Source organism: Sturnira hondurensis, unplaced genomic scaffold, assembly GCF_014824575.4.
Source record: "Sturnira hondurensis isolate 20B ecotype Veracruz unplaced genomic scaffold, ASM1482457v3 Scaffold0017394, whole genome shotgun sequence".
NCBI lineage: Eukaryota > Metazoa > Chordata > Mammalia > Chiroptera > Phyllostomidae > Sturnira > Sturnira hondurensis.
In genome coordinates this window covers 8907557-8927332 of record NW_028090025.1, presented here as the reverse complement: position 1 = coordinate 8927332, position 19776 = coordinate 8907557, and the positions used below count along the sequence as shown (strand labels likewise).

At 53.0% G+C, this 19776-nt stretch overlaps 1 protein-coding gene across 4 annotated transcripts in view; it reads right to left on the bottom strand.

Moving 5' to 3' along the window:
• Positions 1-19776, bottom strand: part of MYH11 (myosin heavy chain 11) — a 121085-nt gene that overhangs the window by 5142 nt on the left and 96167 nt on the right. For all 4 annotated transcript variants that reach the window (XM_037067750.1, XM_037067751.1, XM_037067748.1 and 1 more), the window contains 18 exons: positions 18530-18667; positions 17353-17476; positions 16842-17013; positions 15086-15298; positions 13795-13939; positions 10842-11048; positions 9267-9371; positions 9026-9178; positions 8546-8794; positions 6793-7005; positions 6252-6464; positions 5856-6017; positions 5319-5447; positions 4898-4986; positions 4369-4492; positions 3814-4022; positions 2797-2905; positions 2493-2665 (listed from right to left, as the gene is read on the bottom strand). In XM_037067750.1, coding sequence (XP_036923645.1) covers positions 2493-2665; positions 2797-2905; positions 3814-4022; positions 4369-4492; positions 4898-4986; positions 5319-5447; positions 5856-6017; positions 6252-6464; positions 6793-7005; positions 8546-8794; positions 9026-9178; positions 9267-9371; positions 10842-11048; positions 13795-13939; positions 15086-15298; positions 16842-17013; positions 17353-17476; positions 18530-18667 — 2927 coding nt within the window. The remainder of the gene's footprint in view (positions 1-2492; positions 2666-2796; positions 2906-3813; positions 4023-4368; positions 4493-4897; positions 4987-5318; positions 5448-5855; positions 6018-6251; positions 6465-6792; positions 7006-8545; positions 8795-9025; positions 9179-9266; positions 9372-10841; positions 11049-13794; positions 13940-15085; positions 15299-16841; positions 17014-17352; positions 17477-18529; positions 18668-19776) is intronic.

The window sequence follows — 19776 nt, the reverse complement described above, 5'->3', positions numbered from 1 at the left end:
AGGCAAAGGTGACTGAGGATGACTAAGGTTAGAGGAACATCTCTGACTCAGTGATTGAAGTTTTACTCTGTGCCCCAGACACTGGGGATGAATCACCAGACAAAACTTCTCTGCTCATGGGCTTGCAGGTGAGAGTAAAGACAGATCGTGAATAAGTACAATAAGTAGCAGGTTAAATGGTCACAGGTGGGTAGGAGAGGAGAACTGTAGGGTGTGGGTCAGCGGTTGTAGGAAGGGTAACAGAAGTAGGTGAACATCTGAAGGAACGGAAGAGTGGGGAGGCCTGGGGTAGAGCATTGCAGCCAGAGGTGCCGCCGAGGCCCTGAAGCAGCGTGTGAAGAGGTCAAGGAGTAGTTTAGGAGGCAGTGGACAGAGATCGTGAAGGACCCAGTGGAACCAACCATTGCAAAGACATCACTTTGGCTCTGAGGGAGGCGGAAGCCACTGGAGGGTTCCAGGCAAAGGAGGGACATGACCCAACTTTCAACAGGATTCCTCTGGCAGCTGTGCTGAGAGCAGACTGTAAGGGGCATGGCACGTAAGCAGGGAGGCCCGCGAGGAAGCTGCGGGAGTTAGCTGGATGGGAGGGGACAGTGGCATGGACCAGGGTGGCAAGAAGAGGTTGGCTTCTTGATATATGGTGTTTTTAAGGGAGTTGACCAGGTTTTCTGATAGACTGGATGTAGGGTATGAAGAGGGGAGAAGTGTAAAGAATGACCACAAGGTTTGTGGCCTGTGTTAGTGGCAACTTTACCATTCCATTTGTTGAGCTGGGTAGGACTGGGAGAGGAGCTGGTTTGGGGGTGAAGAGGTTCAAATCAAGGCTCAGGTTGGGGCCCGTAAGGTGTGAGCTGCCCATTAGGTACTGAGTAGGAATGCCAAGCAGGTCTGGAGTTCCAGGAAAAAACTAGGGAGTCAGTAGCTGTAGATGGAACTGCAAGGCCACAGCGCCGGCTGAGATCCCAGAGGGAGGAGTGAGTGGAGGTAGACAGGAGGAGAGAACCAGGACGGTGCCTTGGGGCAGACCCTCGGCAAGCAGGCCTGGAGCTGGGATACCGGTGTAGGACGTGAAAGAAGCCAGGGAGTAGGAAGGAAAGCAGGTGAGGCTGGTGTCCGGGAAGCACAGCAAAGAAAGGACATTGAGGAAAGTGATGGACTGGTAACCCACGGTACTGCAGAGTCAGGTGAGGACCGCAGGCTGACCGCGGGTCAGAGCGTGTGGTCAGGACGAGGAGGGGAGTGAGGCTAAGACAGCTGATGCAATGACTCCATGAGAGGGAAAGTGTTGCACGAGGGAAAGGTGGGAATTTCTGGAGCAATGTCCTGGAGTAAACAGGAAGGAAGGTCTAACAGACCTTAGGTGCTGGACAGTTCAGCACAGAAAGAGGGGGAAAAGAAGAAATTTGCACAGATGTAGGGAGGTAGGTTGATGGGGCAGTCAGAGCTTGTTTATGTTTCTTGATAGTTTCTATTTTTCAGTTAAATAGGAAGTAAGGTCATCAGCTGAGGTTGGGTGGAGATAGTAATTTTAGAGGGAAGATGAGAAGCAGGTATTTAGGAGAATGGGACGCTGAGGTGTGGGCAGCACTGAGGGAGGGCACTCGGCGTTAGCCACCGGGAATTCCCAGTGGGAAGTGGCAGCAGTGTTAGCTGTTCTCACAGCACTTTGAACTGCAGGCGGGAAGTTGGGTTGAATGTGGGGTATGTTTTCACCAAGTGAGGACAACAAAGCAAGAGGGGCCGAGGGTCTTGAGGACGTGTGGAAGGCTGCTGGCAGCCACTGAGTATAGGCTCAGTGCTGGTAGGGGGTCGGTAGGGGCTGCCAGGAGGTGGAACGAAGGTCCCAGGAGACGGGACGGTGGCAGCGGGCAGGTGATAAGAAGCTTGAAGGTCGACTGGAGGGGTGTGAGAGAATGTGACAGGAAGCTCAGAGCTAAGCCTTTAGGGAACCAGGTGGGCAGTGGGGTGGGAAGGAGCCCTGAGCAGCAGGATGGTCACCTACCCACCTTCAGACCAGAGGTTACAGGGGGGCGGGGAGATAGAACAGCCCTCAGTGCAGTTAGGGCAAGGTTCTCAACCTTGGGTGACTGTGCCTCCAGGGGACATCTGGCAGTGTCTGGAGACATTCTAACTTGTCACAACTGCTGGGAGTGCCACTGTAGCTCATGGGTAGAGGCCAGGGAAGTTGCTCAACATCCTACCATATATAGGCCAGTCCCTGTTAATAAAAACAGAATAATCCAGCCCCAAACATCAAGAGGGCCAAGGAAGGCTGAGCTAGAGAAAGTGGTGAAGAAAAAGGCCAGAAGAGAAGGTTCAGGGAAACTGCCTCTCCCCCTCCTCCCTCCTCACCAGGAGCATGTTCAAGAACACAGACCCTCGTGAATGCTGAGGAACAGGAAGGACCTTGGAAGGAAGCGAGGGCTCTGGGGAAAGGGAGCCTTTGTCGTTGACACACACACAGTCACAGTGGGCATCTCGGGCCGCCTCACCTGAGCTTGCTCTTGAGCGCGTTCACCTCCCGGCCCATGGCCTCGTTGCTCTCCGTGGCCTCGTCCAGCTCTCGCTGCAGCTTCCTGCGGTTGGCGTTGATGCGCTGGGACTCCTCCTCCGCCTCCTCCAGCTGCCTCTTGAGTTGTTTAACCTTCACATTTCCTTTCTCTGCCTGTCAAAGAGAGGCCTGAGGGTCAGGGGGCCCCTTGGAGGTCTGGGGGGTGCTTGTGGGAGGCATCCTGGGAGGGGCCTGGGGATCAGGTGGCTCTGTGGTGGCGGGGGAGGCCCAAGGCGGCAGCGTACCTGCTCCTTGTACTGCTCAGCCGCCTTGCGCTCGTCCTCCACTTGCAGTAGGACCTCCTTCAGCTTCTTGTCCTTCTGCTTCAGGGACTTGGCAACCGCCTGTTTCTCTCTGCACACAGGGAGGGAGGAGGATGGCTCTGCAGTCGAGAGGCAAACCAGACCAGCATCTGGCCCACTTGGGCACTTTCCCTGAGCTCCCACTCAGGGCTTATCCCACAGATCCATCAAGTGGAAGACTAGGATTTGTCCATAAAAAGCAGTGAGGCACTGACACCTGCTGTAACATGGATGAACTTGAGAACATGTTCTCAGTGGGGGAAGCCGGTCATAAAGGCCTCATGTGCTTCTGTGTACATGAACTGTCCAGAAGAGACAAGGGCACAGAACGTAGGTCAGTGGGTGCTTAGGGCTGGGGGTGGGGCTGGGAATAGAGGGTGATGCCCGAGAGGCACAGGGTTTCTTACTGAGGGGGTGAATATGTTCTACGCTTGACTGTGAGGGTGAACATATTTAGGAATACACTGAAAGCCGTGCGGCTGTACACACTGAATGGGAGGATTGTATGAATTAGTTGTCCGTGAAGCCACCACCGGACAGAAAAGGAGAATGGGTCGGCATCCTTACGACCTGATGGTCACCGTGTGCTGTGAACTTACAGCTCAGGGACCCATCACTAAACTGAGAAGCCTTGCTCTATCTGCGTGCTAACTGCGTTGTTGATTTGGACTTTGTGTATCGTTAACATGACACCTGGAAATTTAGGTTAGGAAAAGCCACATGAGCTCCAGGGAGTGCTACTTACTAGGAGCAGCTGACATTCCCGGGGCTTCCTCTGGGCCAGGTACAGGCAGAGCCCTTTCCTGCGTTCTCTCTCTGTTCTCCCAGTACAGCCGCAGCGCGGGTACCACTGAGGTTACCTCATAACCACAACCACTGTCTGGAGAGGCTAACTGACCCCGACATCTCCCAGCACTCACGGGTAAGCAGGCCATCACTGGAGCGCGAGTCCTACCATACCTTGCCTCCTGCTCGACCTGCTCCTCCAGCTGTGCGATTTTGGCCTCTAGCGCCGCGATGGTGGATTTGAACTTGGACTTGACTGCCCCCTCCATCTCCTGCAGCTTGCTCCGGAGCTCCTTGTTCTGCCGCTCCAGCTGCTGCCGTGCACTCTCGTTCTTCTGGGCTGCACTGCGCTCTGTGGCCAGCTCATTGTTGAGCTGCTCAGCCTGGGGAGCAGGGTGGAGGGCACAGAATCCTGGGGTGTGTCCTGAACTAACTTCTCCCACTGTCTTCAGCCTTTGTCAGCCACTGCATCCAGGAACCCCCCTCCTTCTCCTCCATCCACCATCTCTTTCCTGCTCATCCTTTAACCCTTAGCTCATCCAGGCAGCTTCCCAGTGCCACTCAGGGTCCCTGCTCTCCCGAGCCTGGCACACAGAGCCTGCGATGCCTGTCCTGGGCCAGTGGGGGGCGTTTTAAACTCCAGCCTGTTACAGGGTGGATCCGAGGCATGTGCTTGTCCTGGTGCCCAGGCCCACCACCCCAGCAGCCCTGCCCTGCTCCAGCCCCCACCTGCTGTGTGGCCTTCCGGACGCGGTCACTCATGGCCTCCATGTTGCCTTGCTCTTCCTCCAGCTCCTCCTCCAGCTGCACAATCCGGGCCTCCAGGCGGCGCTTCTCGTCCTGGAGCGTGTTCCTAAGGGAATACAGCTGTGTCAGAGGCCGCCAGCCTTCCCCTGGCTTAGAAAACTCCCTGTCCTTGGCGGAGCAATGCCTTGGGGTTGACTTCATTTATAACTGAGGAAACTGAGGCTCAGAGAGGCTTAGAGACTTGTCCAAAATCACACAGCCAGAAGTGGGGAACCAGGACTCATAGCCAGTTGGAGTCAGCAAAGCCAGGCGTGGGGTGAAGACCAGCTCTCCTCCCTGGCGTCTCCAGATGGCCCCTGTTCTCACCATGTGAAAACCCTGAGACCCCTGTTAAAGCTCAGTTGAACGTTGTCATTTTCAGCATTAAAATGAGGGGCTAGGAGGCTCTCCTGTGAGTTGCTTGTCCCTCGTCTGAGTCTCGGATCCCCTTCGTCCCCATGCTGTTTCATACCTTCCCGACACACTGCTGGCCAGCTCCTCGGCCAGTTCCTCCTTCTCCAGGTCTGCCTGTTTGCGAGCCCTCTCAGCTGCTGCTAGATCCTGGGTGGTGGGGGGCAGGGAGGAAGGAAACCTGTTGTCTGCCAGGGAAGGGCTGGCCCTCACCCTGGAGTCCACCCTGCTCCTCACGAGGCCCCCAGCAGTCTCTGTGGCCACCCCTGGAAAGGGCTACTCTGCTTCTGAGCTCCGGACGCCCAGCAGACATGACGGAGAAAAGCCTGTGTCGTTCCAGGGCCTAACTATGGTGTCGTGCCCCCCCGCCCCCCGGGGGGAAGGCTGGGTGAAGGAGGGAAAGCTGTGGCTGTACAACCTGGATGCCAGGGGTTGCTGCCACCACGTCCCCATCTGAGGCACTCAGAGTGAGGAGGCTTTACCTCCTGTAGCTGCATGAGGTCTGCTTCTAAGCTCTTGGCTTTCTTTTCATTCTCCTTGGCTGTGGCAAAGATTTCGTCTCTGGAGGCGCGGGCGTCATCTAGCTCTCTCTGGAAGTCCTTCATTTGAGCCTGCATGAGTCAACAGGACTGTCCTTACCCATGTTCTGCTGCCCAAATTATATTTCCACGCCAACCCCTAGGATTTTCTGCAATTAACCATAGAGAGTCCCTGTTGCACGGGCACTGCCTTCAGCCCCAGGTGGCCAGGTGGTCATAAGGGGGTGCCATTCTAGAGGGGCCTGACAGGCCTAAGAAACAATGACCTGAACTGAGGCCTTGGCCAAATGCCTGATGATAGTGTCGACCCCAGGCAGGAAACATCCACCTAAAGCGAAGGTGGTAGAAAACACCAGCTGAACGGGCACCAGTGGCAGGGAGAGGGGCCTGAGTCCTCCCACTGCTGCTGACTTGACTTTCCCAGCCTGCGGGGAGCGTCCCCTCCCTACACCAGCGCCCGGCACTCAGACCACCACCCACCTGCAGTTTGCGCAGCTGCTTGATGGCTTCCTCCCTCCCTTTGATGGCCGAGTCGGCCTGCAGCTCCAGGTCTTTCAGGTCCCCTTCCAGCTTCTTCTTGGCTGCAGTGGCCAGGGCACGTTGCTTTCGCTCGTCTTCCAGTTCCGTCTCGTACTCGTGGATCTGAGTGAGGAAGAGAGATCGTGCACTGCTGGGCTGGGCCGCCTTCAGGAGGTCCTCTCCCTGCCCACCCAGCATTCACTGCACACAGCCACCTGCAAGGCGGGTTTTTCCTTATCTGCAGGTTGCAGGGGAGAAAAGAGTCTCCCTAAGGCCAGGAAGTGGTGATGGAAGGAAGGAAACAAGCCACCTCAGTTCCCAGTTCCCCGTTGGCTCACTTCCCCTGACTCAGATTACCTGCCTCTGTAGCTGCCTCCTCTTCTCTTCATTCTGCTCATCCCGGGCCTGGAGATCACGCTCAAACTGGCCCTTGAGGGCCTGCATGTTGACTTCGAGCCGCAGCTTGGCATCTTCTGTCGCCTGCAGCTCATCTTCCAGCTCTTCCAGCTGGGTCTTCATCTCCTCCATCTGGGTTTCCAGGGCCCGCTTGGACTTCTCCAGCTCATGGACCTTTTACATGAGGACTGACTTCATGAAAATGCCCAGCAACCACAGTGACAGGCAGCTCATTTGGGTCAGAGAGATGGGTTCTGCCCCCACAGGATGCACGACCAGGAGTGACGACCAGGGCCTTCCTCTCAGATCCCTGGACTCTGACCCCAGCCCCACTGCTGTTTCCAGCCAGGCCCTATCTTTGCCCCAGCCCAAGGGACTGCCTGCCGTCCACACTGACCACTTCACATGACAGATGCACAGAGCCAAGCCCCGCGTGGACTGATAAACAGCAGAATGGGTGGGTCGGTGAAATGCAGAGAGAGGATGTTAAAGAGCAACTTACATTCTTGCCTACGTCATCCTTGGAGCTAACCAGGTCCTCCATCTCAGCTTTGAGCATTTTGTTGGTCCTCTCAAGTTCCTCTTTGGCTTCCAAGGCCTCTTCAAGGGCCCGCGCCAGGGACAAGGCCTTGGTTTCCTTTTCCCTGGCTTCCGCCTCGGCTCTATCCCTTTCATCCGCGTATTTGGAAGAGATGTTTTTCTCCTCAGCCAGCAACTACAACACAACAGAAGAGGTGACTGACCTCTAGGCACGCCTGAGGTTCAGCTGCATATCACTGCAAAGCCTTGAGCCCTGCCATATTTTTCCAGAAGCAGGTGTAATTTAGAAGTCTGTGGAAATAATTTATAATGAGCTCGCTTTCTGACTTGTAGGCCACCTAGTGCAGAGCCAGCATCTGTTGAGTCTGGTGTTTTGAAAGTACTAATGCTGCCCACGTCGGTTAGGACATACTGCTACTGAGGTCAAAGTGACATTGAATCCTGCCGCAGGCCAATTATTCTGTTGTTTCATGGCCACAAGTAGCTAGTTCTCAAAAGTGCCCCGTGAGCAAGAGCTGGGGACTGTTGAGGGTGTCAGTGGATCTGCACACACTTATCCCTTTGCTTGGAGAAGCTGTTCCAAGAACACTCCAAACTGACGTTCACCTCACCTTCTGAGAGCAGCATCTTACATACGTAACATACAAAAAGCAGACTTCCATCTTACAGCAAAGACAGGTGAGTAACGGGGTCCCCAACAGCACAGTCAACACACAAACCTACACTGTGTGACGGGTCTATGATAAAAGGGACCTCAGGCCCTTGCAGTGAGGACCAGCTGACCGCACAGAGAAGGGATGGCTGGTCTGGTGGAAAAGGGGAGTCAGTGTGTTGGTCAGAAGCCCTGCCCCATAAACTGAGTCCAGCTGGGGACTCAGGCCACCCACACTTCCCAGGACAGTCTTCCAACTGATTTTTAGGATAACCCTGAGTCACTTGCAAACCAAATCATATTTACTAAGTAACATATTAAAAGTTGGTATTTAGGGATTTGGGTCGTACAGGTATAAATGCACTTATCAGAACTCAGTGAGTGTACCCTTAAGATTTGCTCATTTTATTGTATGTAAGTTTTACCTCAAAAGAAGCAAAATTATGTTATAAAGAAAACCTACTCTATGATGTTGAGGTATCGAGGGGGAAGTGTATATAGGTGTCTATAATTTGCTTTGAAATGCATCCGAAAGATAAGATATGAATGACAGGTTCATTATCTTATCCAGAGAAATAAATACATGATAGAGTGAGTAGGGTAGATGGTTAAGCAGCGAATCCAGGTGGTGGGGACACAGGTGTTCACTGTACAGTGTGTTCAACTTCGCCGTGTGCTTGCAATTCTTTGTAATGAAATGTTAGGGGAAAGTGGTATTTAATGGGTAGAAACTTTAAATTACTTGGAATACTCAGTAGGCACTCAGTAACTACTTGCTGAGCAAATAAAACAAATAAATAAATAAACCTCGTTCCTCATTGGGGCTAAACACTGAGGCACGTGACTGGGTGTGCCGATGGCCCTTGTAGCGGTGGCACCTGGAAACGTCACAGCCTGCAAGACTGCCACTCACCTCACTCTGACCTAGGAGTCCTGCTGTCTCACCATCACCGAAGCACACTAGCCCCAAAGGGTCACCAACACAGCAGCCACACCAGACGCCTCACAGACCTGACTCTCCCAGCTAGCATCGGTGAGCAGGGCAGGGCCCTGCAGCCCCTACCTGGTCAAACTTCTTCTGCTTCTTTTCCAGGTTGGACACCAGTTGCCGCTGGTTGTCCAAATCGACAACCAGGTCGTCCAGCTCCTGCTGAAGCCTGTTCTTGGTCTTTTCCAGTTTGTCATAAGCAGCTGCCTTCTCTTCATACTGCTGGGTGAGGCCTTCAATTTCCTTCTGGAACCTCTTCTTGCCCTCTTCCAGGGACTCCACGGTGCTGGCAAAGTCCTGCAGCTTCTTCTTTGAATCAGAGAGCTGAGATGGCAGGGCCAGAGGTGGGGTGAGAGGAGGGCAGTGAGTGATTCCCATCCCTGTTCCCCCAGGCCCTGAGAAGCAAAGACCACCTTCTGCTCACTGAAGAAATTCAACAGCAGGGGGAGCCAGTGAGCTAAGCAAAATGCCACAAATCTGCTACAGCAGGAATCAGACCCCCTGATCCACCCTGGAGGCCTTGGGCCCAGAAAAGCAAGGTCACACAGCCAGCACCTGGATGTTCAGAGTTGAAATGTGGCGCTCAAGGTTCTGCTTGGCCTCTATCTCTTCATCCAGCTGGTCCTGCAGGCTGTTCCTCTCCTCCTCCAGCTGGCGCAGTTTGGTGGACACGTTGAGCTTCTGCCGGGTTTCTTCTTGAAGCAGCTCCTACAGAAAGGACACACGAAGTCCCAGGGCCCCACCCCCAGGAAGGTTGTGCTCCAGGTCCCTCCAGATGACGTGACTGGATACTCACTTGTGTGTCCTGGAGCTGGGACCCCAGGGAGGCCACATCCTTGGCCAGTTTGATCGCCTTCCCTTCCGCCTCGTTGAGCATTCCTGTGACACTTTCTACTTCATTCTGAGGGCCAGGAGAGTGTGGTTAGTTGGAACCTCTAGAACAGGATCCTCTTTCAGTACGAGGAGCACTTTTTACTCACGTGATACCACCAACTTGTGGCGTCCATTGGTTGAGTAGTGCCCATGAGCCATGGGGCCCGATCATGGTGGCCCCCAAGGGAAGGGCATTGCCTACATGTTGGGAACCCTAGTTCTAAGAACGTGTTAAAGCCCCAGACTTGATTGACTGGGTACTGGTTCCATGAAATTGTCCTGGATCCTTGCCAAGGTTGGCAGAAGTGGAGCAGTAGGTCTAACACTCCAGAAGCCGCAAGATGCTCTGGACTCGCCCCCTCCCTAGAGTTGGAAAAGGGGCAGCACCTTTGCTCCCAAGCGGCCCTGTCCCCACCACCTCTCTCCCTCACAGCTACTCGTCGCCCTTTCGTTGACCCTTATGGCCAAGGGAAAGCTGCAGACACTAGAGGTAAAAAGTTCTCTACCGCTTTCTCTGCTTTGACCCCTGCCCTTGGTATCTCTGAGCGGGTCCTTTTGGAGCTGATCAGCCTACCATCTGTCCTCTTCGCATGGACAGGGAGGTCATACATCTCTCTACTCCACTCCTCCAGGACATTGCTTGTATTAGGATAGCAAAGCCCCTGAACTCAACTACATGTGGAAGAAATCCTATTTAATGCTTCCTCTGATCTCTCATCCCTGGCTATTCGCATGTTAAATATTTATCAAAAGTTGGGCCACATCCCAGGAAGGGGAAAGAGGGCCAAATGTCTATTCAAAGCTAAATAAGACCAAAGATAAACAGACCATGCCATTCCCAGGCGCAAACCCACCAGTGGCTTCCCTTCCCAGAGTAAAGACCAACATACCTATCCTAGGGCCTCCAAGGCAGGCGCTGTGTCATCTGGCCACAACCTGCCTCTCTAGTGCCACTTTGTACCACATTTCCTCTTCTAGCTAGTCCCGTTAGATCACGTCCTGGCCTTATGTGATCTCATTTCCCACTTCCAGTGGGGCCTTGGCATGTGCTGTTCCATCCGTCAGGCCATGCATTCTCAGGGAAGCCTTCTGACTCCTCCCGCAGGCCAGCCCCCCTTGTTGTGTGTACTTACTACATTACGTGCCACCCCTTTCCAGCATCTTCTCACCCTCATTTCTGTGATTATTAATGCCTGCCCCTCCGCTAGGCTAGTGTTCTCCTGGGGCAGGAACAGTGTCTGTCTGCTTCCCCGCTGTTGTGTCAATACCTCAGAATTGAACACGGTTCCTGGCCTAGAGCAGGTACTCCGTAAATACTTGTTGAATGAATGGATGAAGGTTCTTAATGATTAAACTGAAATGGGTGACCATCTCATCTCCTTGGGAATGTAACTAGAGGAAACAGACTTGCTTCGCAGCAAGAGAGGCTTCAGTTAGCCAGAAGCACTGCATCTCCTGCAGAGCAGGTACCGCAGGTGTCCCTGCGCTGCCACCTCACCTGCAGCTTGTGGACCTTGTCGTTGAGCTCGGCTCGGGCCCGCTCCCCGTCGCTGCACTTGGACTGCAGTTCCTGCAGTTGCACCTCCAGCTTCTTCTTCTTGTGCTCCACCTCCTGCTTGGCCTGGCTCAGGACCCGCAGCTCACCCGCCAGGTCTGCGTTCTCCTTCTCCAGTGTCTGCTTGTTCTTGTCCAGGTTGGCCTTGGCCTGGCCCGAGGAACAGAGGGGAGGGAAGGTGTTACAGCCGTGGCTGGGAGAATGTGGTACGATGGGAACCCCTGTAGTTGAGGAATCTGCCTCTGGGAAAAGACCATGTCCTTTCCCCTCCCTCAGGTAGGTCCAGGGACCTGTGCAAGTCCTCATGGGAGGGATACAGCAGGCTTGGGAACACAGAATCACAGGGAGACTTCGGATTCTGTTTTCCTAAAGGGCCTCTGACAATCCGGCATTGCACGTGGGCTGCAGCCAGCCTGCTGTCGTGTCCTGTGGGACCCTTCGTTTGTTGCCAACATTATAATAAAGAAATATCATAAAACTGTGGACTCCCAGCTTCTCTATTAAATAATCTAATGTCCTATATCATGACCAGTGGTGATTGCCCAGATGCATACATTTGTCAAAGTTCATTGAGCTATACACTTGAAATTGGTGAATGTTACTGCATACATCTAATTCTGATTTTCAAAAAAGCAAACTGAGTATCTGGAAGCAGGAGTCTTGCCTTCCTCCAAAGCAGTACCTGCTGGTTCTAAGTAGTAGCTCGTCCTGTAGATGGGGCAGCCACACTCCACCTGGCCCTAGTCCACCACTCCCTATTATCCATCACATTTATCATCAAACGCACACTGCTTTTTTGATGATAGTCGAGAAAGTCATTTAATCCAACCAGCACCTGTAGGCATGTCAATTTCCCTAAGAAAAAATAGTGTTTGGGGCAAAAGCAGGAGAATGGAGAGGGCTTTTTCCTAAGCTGGAGGGCAGAGTGGGAAAAGAAGCAAGAGACAAGTGTGTCGGTTACAGGGAACCCCTCTGCGTGGTGTGGCGAATGTAGCCCAGCACTATCGGAAAACCGATGAGGAACCAGGTTGGCACAGAGGAAGCTTTCGGCTTTCCCATGGGAAATCAGGCCTGCATCGTACCTAGGCTGCTATAAGGCTTGCTTTTTGCTAAAATTCCCTCACCCCGAATTCAGGCAACAAATGTTGACTTCATGTCTTTAAAGTAACTTTCTAAAATCTATGCTAAACCTCCCAAGGATGAATGTAACCAGTTCAAACACTTTTTCCTTTGCATTTGCAAATTTCCTTTGTCTTTGTAGTAATTAGCAACTTCCTCTCCTTTGTTATCTGTAAAAGGTAACCACCTAAAGCGAACCTGTGCATAGTAAATGAGGACCCTCCTTGATGTAATGTGCCCAGAAAAGCAGTAAAAGCCTGTCCAGGCAGAGGTTGGGGCCATCTCTCACTCAGAGTGGCCATACTGTCCCTTTTTCTCCACAGGACTTGTGTAGTCTGTGTGAGTTTTGTTCATCGCAACCACAACACACGAACCCTGCGGGCCAGAGTCCGCAGCGGTGGATCCCAAGGACAGAGGGAACCACACTTGGCTTTCCTACAGTCCCCAGGAAGGCACCGTGCAGTGTCCAGGCAGCCCAGAGAAGCCGTTCCTCTGTCCCGGGCACATCTGAGCTGTCAGCACCTCAGGGACAAAGTGCCTCTGGGGAAACAGTGCAGGTCGATAAGGAGCCAAGGGGATTTGGGCTCCCTAAAGCCTTAGCCCAGCCAAAGACCCCCAGACTGTGGCAGAACCACACACGTGTAAGGGGAGACCAGGTAGGAATGATAACACAAATTTTCTCAGCAACCTTGTGGGACCAGGGCTCCGAGTCTGTACCAGAGTCATTAGAGGTAAAACACGGGTGGTGCCCTTTTTCAGCACCTGAGACCAGGGCAGGAGTCAGAAACGGATGCTGTCTGCTGCTGACGTTAGCAGCTGAGTCAGTCCAGAGAGGCCTGGCCCAGAACTGGGGGCCTGACTCCCAGCCCCAGCCCCACTCTGATGACCCTTTGGCGTAAGGACGGTCAGTTACCCTTCCCGGGGGCCCACTCTTCCATCCACAGAGTCAAAGAGCGCACACACTGCTGCCCGGAGCGTATTTCAGAAGGTGAGAATAGCCTACCTGGGCTCAAATTCTATTAAAGATAACTTGTGGACATTAAAAAGGGAAGCCAATCGAAAGGGAAATATGTTGTTGTAATTAGCAAAAGCTCATTTGTGTAAAATATATAAAGGTCTGATGAAACGTTGAAGATTGGTATTCAGATCCCATGTGACAAGTGATAAGGGGATGTGGACAAGTGTCCTTAATCATCTGGAGGGTGAGGGGATCTCAGTCTTGCTCAGCACTTTTCAGAGCGTGGGGCCTGGAGATCCACAGAGATCACGGGTAAAATTAAATGAGTGTTTGTAAACCTTGGCACAGTGTCTAGCCTATAACTAGTGCTGCATATTTGGACAGCTAACATTGGAATTACAGGAAACGTTGAGAGTCTGATAGAAGAGGAAGTGACCCAGCTCACAGAAAGATGCTTAAACGGATACAAAGTCCTACCACGTCTAGGTAGAACTGCACCCATTTAGTCTAGTTTCTGGGGGACTTAGAAAGTGCAGGGATGTGGGGAAGCCATTGCACTGAGGGCGAAAGAATTAATTCAGACGTTAGGGTAGCAGGATGTCTCAGGTTAAAAAACTCTCTCCTGGAAATGAAACACAAGGACGCGTGGTCTTTCCTCATGTGTAAAATGGGCTTAGCAGGACCTGTCTCAGAGTGGTGTGAAGATTACTTGCCTAAATGCTGGCTGCTGTCGTTACTGTCAGAATCTTGGGTAGCCTGTTGCTCTCTTAGTACAGACCCTGGTATGGAGTCACGTGAGGCTGTTGAGGGACCACTCACCCTCTTGAACTGCTCGAGCTGCTCGGTGAGCTCCTCCACGGCCTGTGTGTGCTTCTGCCTCATCTCCTGGACCTGGGCCTCGTGGGATCGCGTCTCCTCGTCCAGGGCCTTCTTCAGCACCGTCACCTCCTGCTCCCTCTTGGCCCTGGACAGGAGAACACAGTCATGGCAACTGGGGTGGGATGGGGCTCATCTCAGACAGTGCTGGGCAAAGGACCCGGGGCTGACGTTCCCGTCACCGCCTATTTTTAGCTGTGCGACCTCAGGTGAGTCACCTAACCTCTCTGGACCTGGAATTTCCTCAGCTGCAAAATAAGGAGTATCTTACCTGCCTAGAATTTCTCAGGGCCAGCAAATACACAAAATACTGTTGAAAGAATTGCAAAATGTTCTTGAAATACTAATATTCACTCGTCTTTATTGAGCACTTACTGTATGCCAGGTCCTGACCTAAGTTCTTTAATACATCATCTCATAATACTCAGAATGCCCCTAAGAGGCACGTGTGTTATGATTTCCATTTTACAGATAAGGAAACAAGGCTAAGAGAGGGTAAGCAACTTCCGGTGTCGTCACAACCCCTGTGTGTAGGATGGAAAATAGTCTGCGTCTGAGCCTTTAAATACTGCACCAGGCTTTTCTATATTGTTGGCCAGGTAGGAAGGGAACAGAATAATGTCCTGGCTTCTGGGCACAGGTAAGTGCTGCAGCACAAAACCCAAAGTGTGGGAGGTGAATCTCAGTTGTTAGCACAGCACCTGACACAGATGCTCTCGAATTACATTCATATGTTTATTGAATGAATAAATGACCTCGTTCCGCTAAAGACAGCATTCATTTTCTAGCAGGTGCCCTGTAGCTGTTTTGTTGTCTGTGTGATTGATTACCTGCTGTGAATCTTGTATTAAAAAAACCAGTCTGATGTTGTTTTAACTTTAACAGAAAACTGAGATGCACGCACTTGGAGGCCGGAGTCGGGGACGATCTACTCACACAGGTACACCCACGCGAAAGGACAGGAAGGAAGTCCCTCAAAATGTTAACAGTGGGGGGACTAAGGGCAGTGTTTTTGGTGTCTGCTTTTCTATAGTTTTCAAATCGTTCTCTACATCCCACTATTGTGATGTGAAGCAGTGAGATTAAAAATAAGCACACTTGTGTCAGTTACTGAAAAATGCCATCAGGACAGTGAATGTAGGGCCTGCGGAACTGGTGGCTTAGGATTTCCTGGGGCTCGCTCCTCCCACACCAGCCCTCCCACCAGTGCGGCAGGACAGTGGGGCCCCCTCACCGGAGCTCCTGCTGCGTGGCCGTGCTGTCCAGGGTGTCCTCCAGCTCTGTCTTCAGCGCCTCCAGCTCCTCCCCCAGGTCTCGCTTCTGCTTCTCAGCCTTATTTCTTGCAGCCCGTTCCGAGTCCAGGTCCTCCTGCAGGTCTGAGATGTGACCCTCCAGCTCCCGGATCTTCTTCAAGGCATTGTTCTTCTGAGCAATCTCATCGTCAAGCCTGCCAGGGACAGGTCACCGGAACAAGACCCTGGGGTCCCAGGCCTCTGCTGTCTCACACATGCCCCAAATTGTTTTCTGACACCAAGCAGTCACGCTCCAGATACCAAACCATGCTCCATCCACAGCCCCAAGACACAGGGATCCCCTCTTGCGACACTGGGCTGCTTGGAGATTTACATAAGACAGGATGCGTTTCAAGGTCTGACATAAAAAATAGGTCACAGTTGTCTGTGTGGGTGAATGCAAAGCACTGGTCCCAGGCTAGCATGGCGCCTAATTCACAGAAGGGGCTTAATAGTTGCTTTCTGAACATTGGGCAATTCCTTCTTGGTAACTACTTGTCTTTTCTCTCTTTGCTCAAACAGTGAGTGAGTGAGTGAGTGCCTGCTGCATGCGAGGCCCTGGGCCAGGCCCTGCATGGGGCCAGGTCAAAGTCAGGGCTCCCAGTCTGGAAGGTGCAGTGAGCACGGGTTGGGCAGGATGTGAGCAGCATCTCCGAGCGCCACGGAGCTGGTCGTTTCATGGAGGGAACTCCCTCCTGACACATGGGAGGGCTGGCCTCTGGTTGTCCCCATGACGGGTGGGAGGCAGTGGCATGAGGGAAGCGCAGAGGCAAGATTCTACAGGGACCAGGTGAGGTGAGCAAGGCGACTGTGCTGTCCCTGTGAAGGGGCAGCAGCAGGGAGGGAGCAAAATGGCTGGGCTGGGGTCAGACTGCGGAGGGGGGGGGCTGCGGGTGCCGGGCGAAGATCTGGCTTTTCCTGACAAGCCAGCAGTTTTTTAGCAGGTTCACAACCCAGAGTGATGTTTCTAGTGGACCACTCTAACCCTGTCATGCAGCACAGACAGAGCTGGCCAGGGCACTCAATCAGACCACTCTGGGGCTCGAATCCCAGCTCTGCCTCTCAAAAGCTGGGTGACAGTCACATGTTTCTTCACCTCCCCTGGCCCGGCCTCCTCCTCCTCAGTGGAATAGAGAGAATGGCAGTATACGTGGCCCAGTATCTGTGAAGACACTGCTTAGAAGAGAACTTAGCACCCAGTGAGCAAATAAGCAGTATTCCCAGTATGAGGCCGCTAGGGTGAAGCCAGCTCAGAGCTGGGAGGAGGGCCACGTGTCAAAGGGCTGGCAGGCTCTCAGGGCGGCTGCCTGCTGGCTGTGGGAGGAGCAGGGTGGGCAAAGGCCAGGGAGGAGACTGGCATTCACAAAAGGGGGACCTTCAAAGGAGGGCCTTAGGGAGAGGAGGGTCATTCCAGCCTCAGGCCGGTGGCGTGCGAGATGCCAAGGAAGGGCCCCTGGACATGCAGGACCGGGCATCCAAAGACAGACACCATGGGGGACACAAAGAGGGATGAGTTTGGAGGGAAGAGAGGAAAGTCAAAGGCATGGCTCTGGAGGTGCACGCGGGCCTTCTGGTGTTCTAGAAGGCCTGGCCTGCGGACGCCCTGCGCGAGATGGAGGCCTGACTGAGAAAAGAGGAAGACTGGGGCCGCCGGAGATTGGCAGGGGCCCGGGAACACACAGGCCATGGCCTCACTACCTGGCCAGGGCCGCCTGCAGCTCCTCCTCCTTCTTGGCCAGCTGCATCTTGAGCTCAGCGATCTGCGCCTGCAGGTCAGCGATCTGCTCGTGGAAGTCGCTGGCCTCTCCCTCCAGCTTCCGTTTCAGCTTCTCCAGCTCCTGCCGGTTCTTCTCCTCTTTCTTCAGCCGCACTAGACAAAGCCAGAGGCCCTTCAGGAGGTGGAAGCCACCAGAAAGACTCCTGGAGGATGAGTCTTTCTGCTCAGGCACTCAGTCGGGGGAAATTCACGCACATGCACACGCACACCCCTCCCTCACCGGTGACACCCTCGCCTGCGCCAGCATCCCAACGCAGGCTAGTCAGTCCTGATGCAGAGCACCTTGGATTATTCACGTATGTTGACTCAGGGTGGCTGGGGAGCCTGGAGAGGGTTTATCATTCTCGAAATAATCTGCCATTCTGAACTCTCCTCTCTGATTCTCCTAGTTTTAAAATACTGGTTCAAAGCCTCTTTGGGTAGCTGGTTTACCTTCCAGTTCTGAAATCATAGATTCGTGCTTATTTTTCAGCTTGGTAAGATTCTTGGCCTTTTCTTCCTCTTCTGCGAGATTCGTCGTTAAATCGCTAATCCTCTCTTCAAGGAGTTTTCGTTCCTTTGGGGGGAAAGAAAAAGAAATACTGTTAGTTTCTGTTTTTCCTCCAGGATCTATGGTCTCACTTTTAGTAATGAACAGATGAAAGGAAAGCCCCCATTATAACCAAATACAGCCTAGAGTTTGAAATGGTGAAGAGAAGTTCCTTGATTTCCAAAAGTTGGCCATTTCTCATCTCATGCCACACCTCCCCTCATACTTCAATGGTCCCAGCCAATGGGGCCCTCTTCCCCCTCCTATCATATGCCAGCTCTCCCTGCCTACCTCAGGGCCTTTGCACAGATGGACCCATCTGCCTGGAATGCACCTCTGCCCCCTCTCCCTGTAACTGCTCCTCAGTCTTTAGGTTTCCACTTACAGGTCACTTCCTCCAGGAAGCCTCCCCTGACTAACCTACCTCCAGTCCTAGTGCTCTTCTCATAATACGGGCAATACCTCCTTCAGAATCCCGATCACAATGGTAATGAACGATTATGTGTATGATGTTCTATTTGCTGTACCAATAGAGTGTAAGCCCCACAAGGGCATGGTCCTCCTTACCATGCATTCCCTGGCTCCTAACAGGGCCTGGCTCGTGGCAGGCGCCCTGCTGACATCTAGCCGAAAGAACTGAAAGGAGCCTGTCCTCAGTGGGGCTGGTTAGAGGTGACTGACCGAGGTGACTGACGAGGGTGACCTACTTACTCATCCTCTTCTGCACTGGGACTTTTCTGGTTTTGGTACCGAACGTCCCACATCCCAAACCCCTCCACCCCAGGCCAACCAGGACAGCTGGTCGCCCTACTCCTAACTGGACATGGTCCAGGAGAAAGTGGGGGAGGGCCCAGAGCCGCAGGCACGTTTGCCTCCTTTGCCCAACCTGGGGCTCCCACTGGTCACGGTGTTGCCGGGGCTTGCCCTGGGGCAGCCCTGCGTCCAGACGGCCCTCATGGAGCCATCTCGTCACGTTGCTTGGCCTTCAGGGCCTTTTATTGGGCTCAAAAGGGAAAATGATCTGCAATCTGTGGCCCTGGCAAGCTTGTCGTTAGGATGCAGACGCTCAACGCCACTCACTTTTGACAGTTTATTGTTCTGATCATCCATGACCAGGATGTCATCCTCCAGTTTCTTGATCTTGGCCTCAGCTGTGACCTTCTCAAGTTGTAGCTTCTGCCTCGCAGCTTCCTCCTCCTCCAGCTGTTCCTCCAGGTCCTTCGTGGGAAAAGAAAGAATGACAGCCTTGCTTAAAACTCATTTTCGTGGAGCCCTGGCAACTAACAGACACGGGGGATGGGCCTGTGACCCCCGAGTGCTCTGCAGTCTTCTTTCATTGGAAACCAAGGTTTGAGCAGGTCACTTTGCTTCATGGAGCCCCAGTCTCCTCATCTATAAAATGGGGACAGTAGGTACTGGGGTGGTTTTGAAATGCAACCCCAAATTACACTCTTCCTTTCAAAGGTGGAGCCTAATTCCTCCCCCTTTGAGTGTGGGCAGGACTTAGTGACTCGCTTCTGACCAAATCTAGAAGAAATGGTGGAGTATAACATCAGCGCTATAAAAGGCACTGTGGTGCCCTGACCAGTGTGGCTTATTTGGTTGGGTGTCACCCTGCAAACTAAAAGATCACGGGTTCGAGTCCCAGTTAGGGCACGTGCCTGGGTTGTGGGTTCGGTCCCCAGTAGGGGCATAGACAAGGGGCACTGATCAATGATCCTCTCTCATGTCACGTTTCTCTCCCTCTCTCTCTCCCTCCCTTCCCATCTCTTTAGAAGTAATAAAAGAAAAAATTAACAAAAAAAGGCACTGTGGCTTCTTCCCCTGTTTTCTCTCTGATTCACCCCGTCTCAGGGAAGCCAGCCACCATGTTGTAAAGACACTCAAGCAGCCACAGGGAGAAGCCCATGTGGTGAGGGTCCGAGGCCTCCGGCCCACAGCCATGCAGGGAGCCCCATGGAAGCGGGTCCCCCAGCCCCAGCAGAGCCTTCAGATGACTGCAGCCCCAGCTGACCTCTTGACTGTAACTTCCTGAGAGATGCTGAACCAGACCCATTTAGCTATGCCACTGTCAGGTTCCTGACTATGTGAAATAAATGTTTACTTTAGGTGTTTTGTTCTGCAACAATATAATTACCCCTCACACAGCATTGCTATTAGGACAAAAAATTAAAGCACATGAAAGGCAGGGCAGAGCAGAGTGGGATTTAGAGGGGACCTGTGTGGGCAGATGGCCATTCCTCTCCAAGCCTTGCTCTCTACTTATCCAATGTACCTCACAGGCCTGCAGTGAGGGTCAAGTGACTTGGTATCCCCCAGGGGTGGCC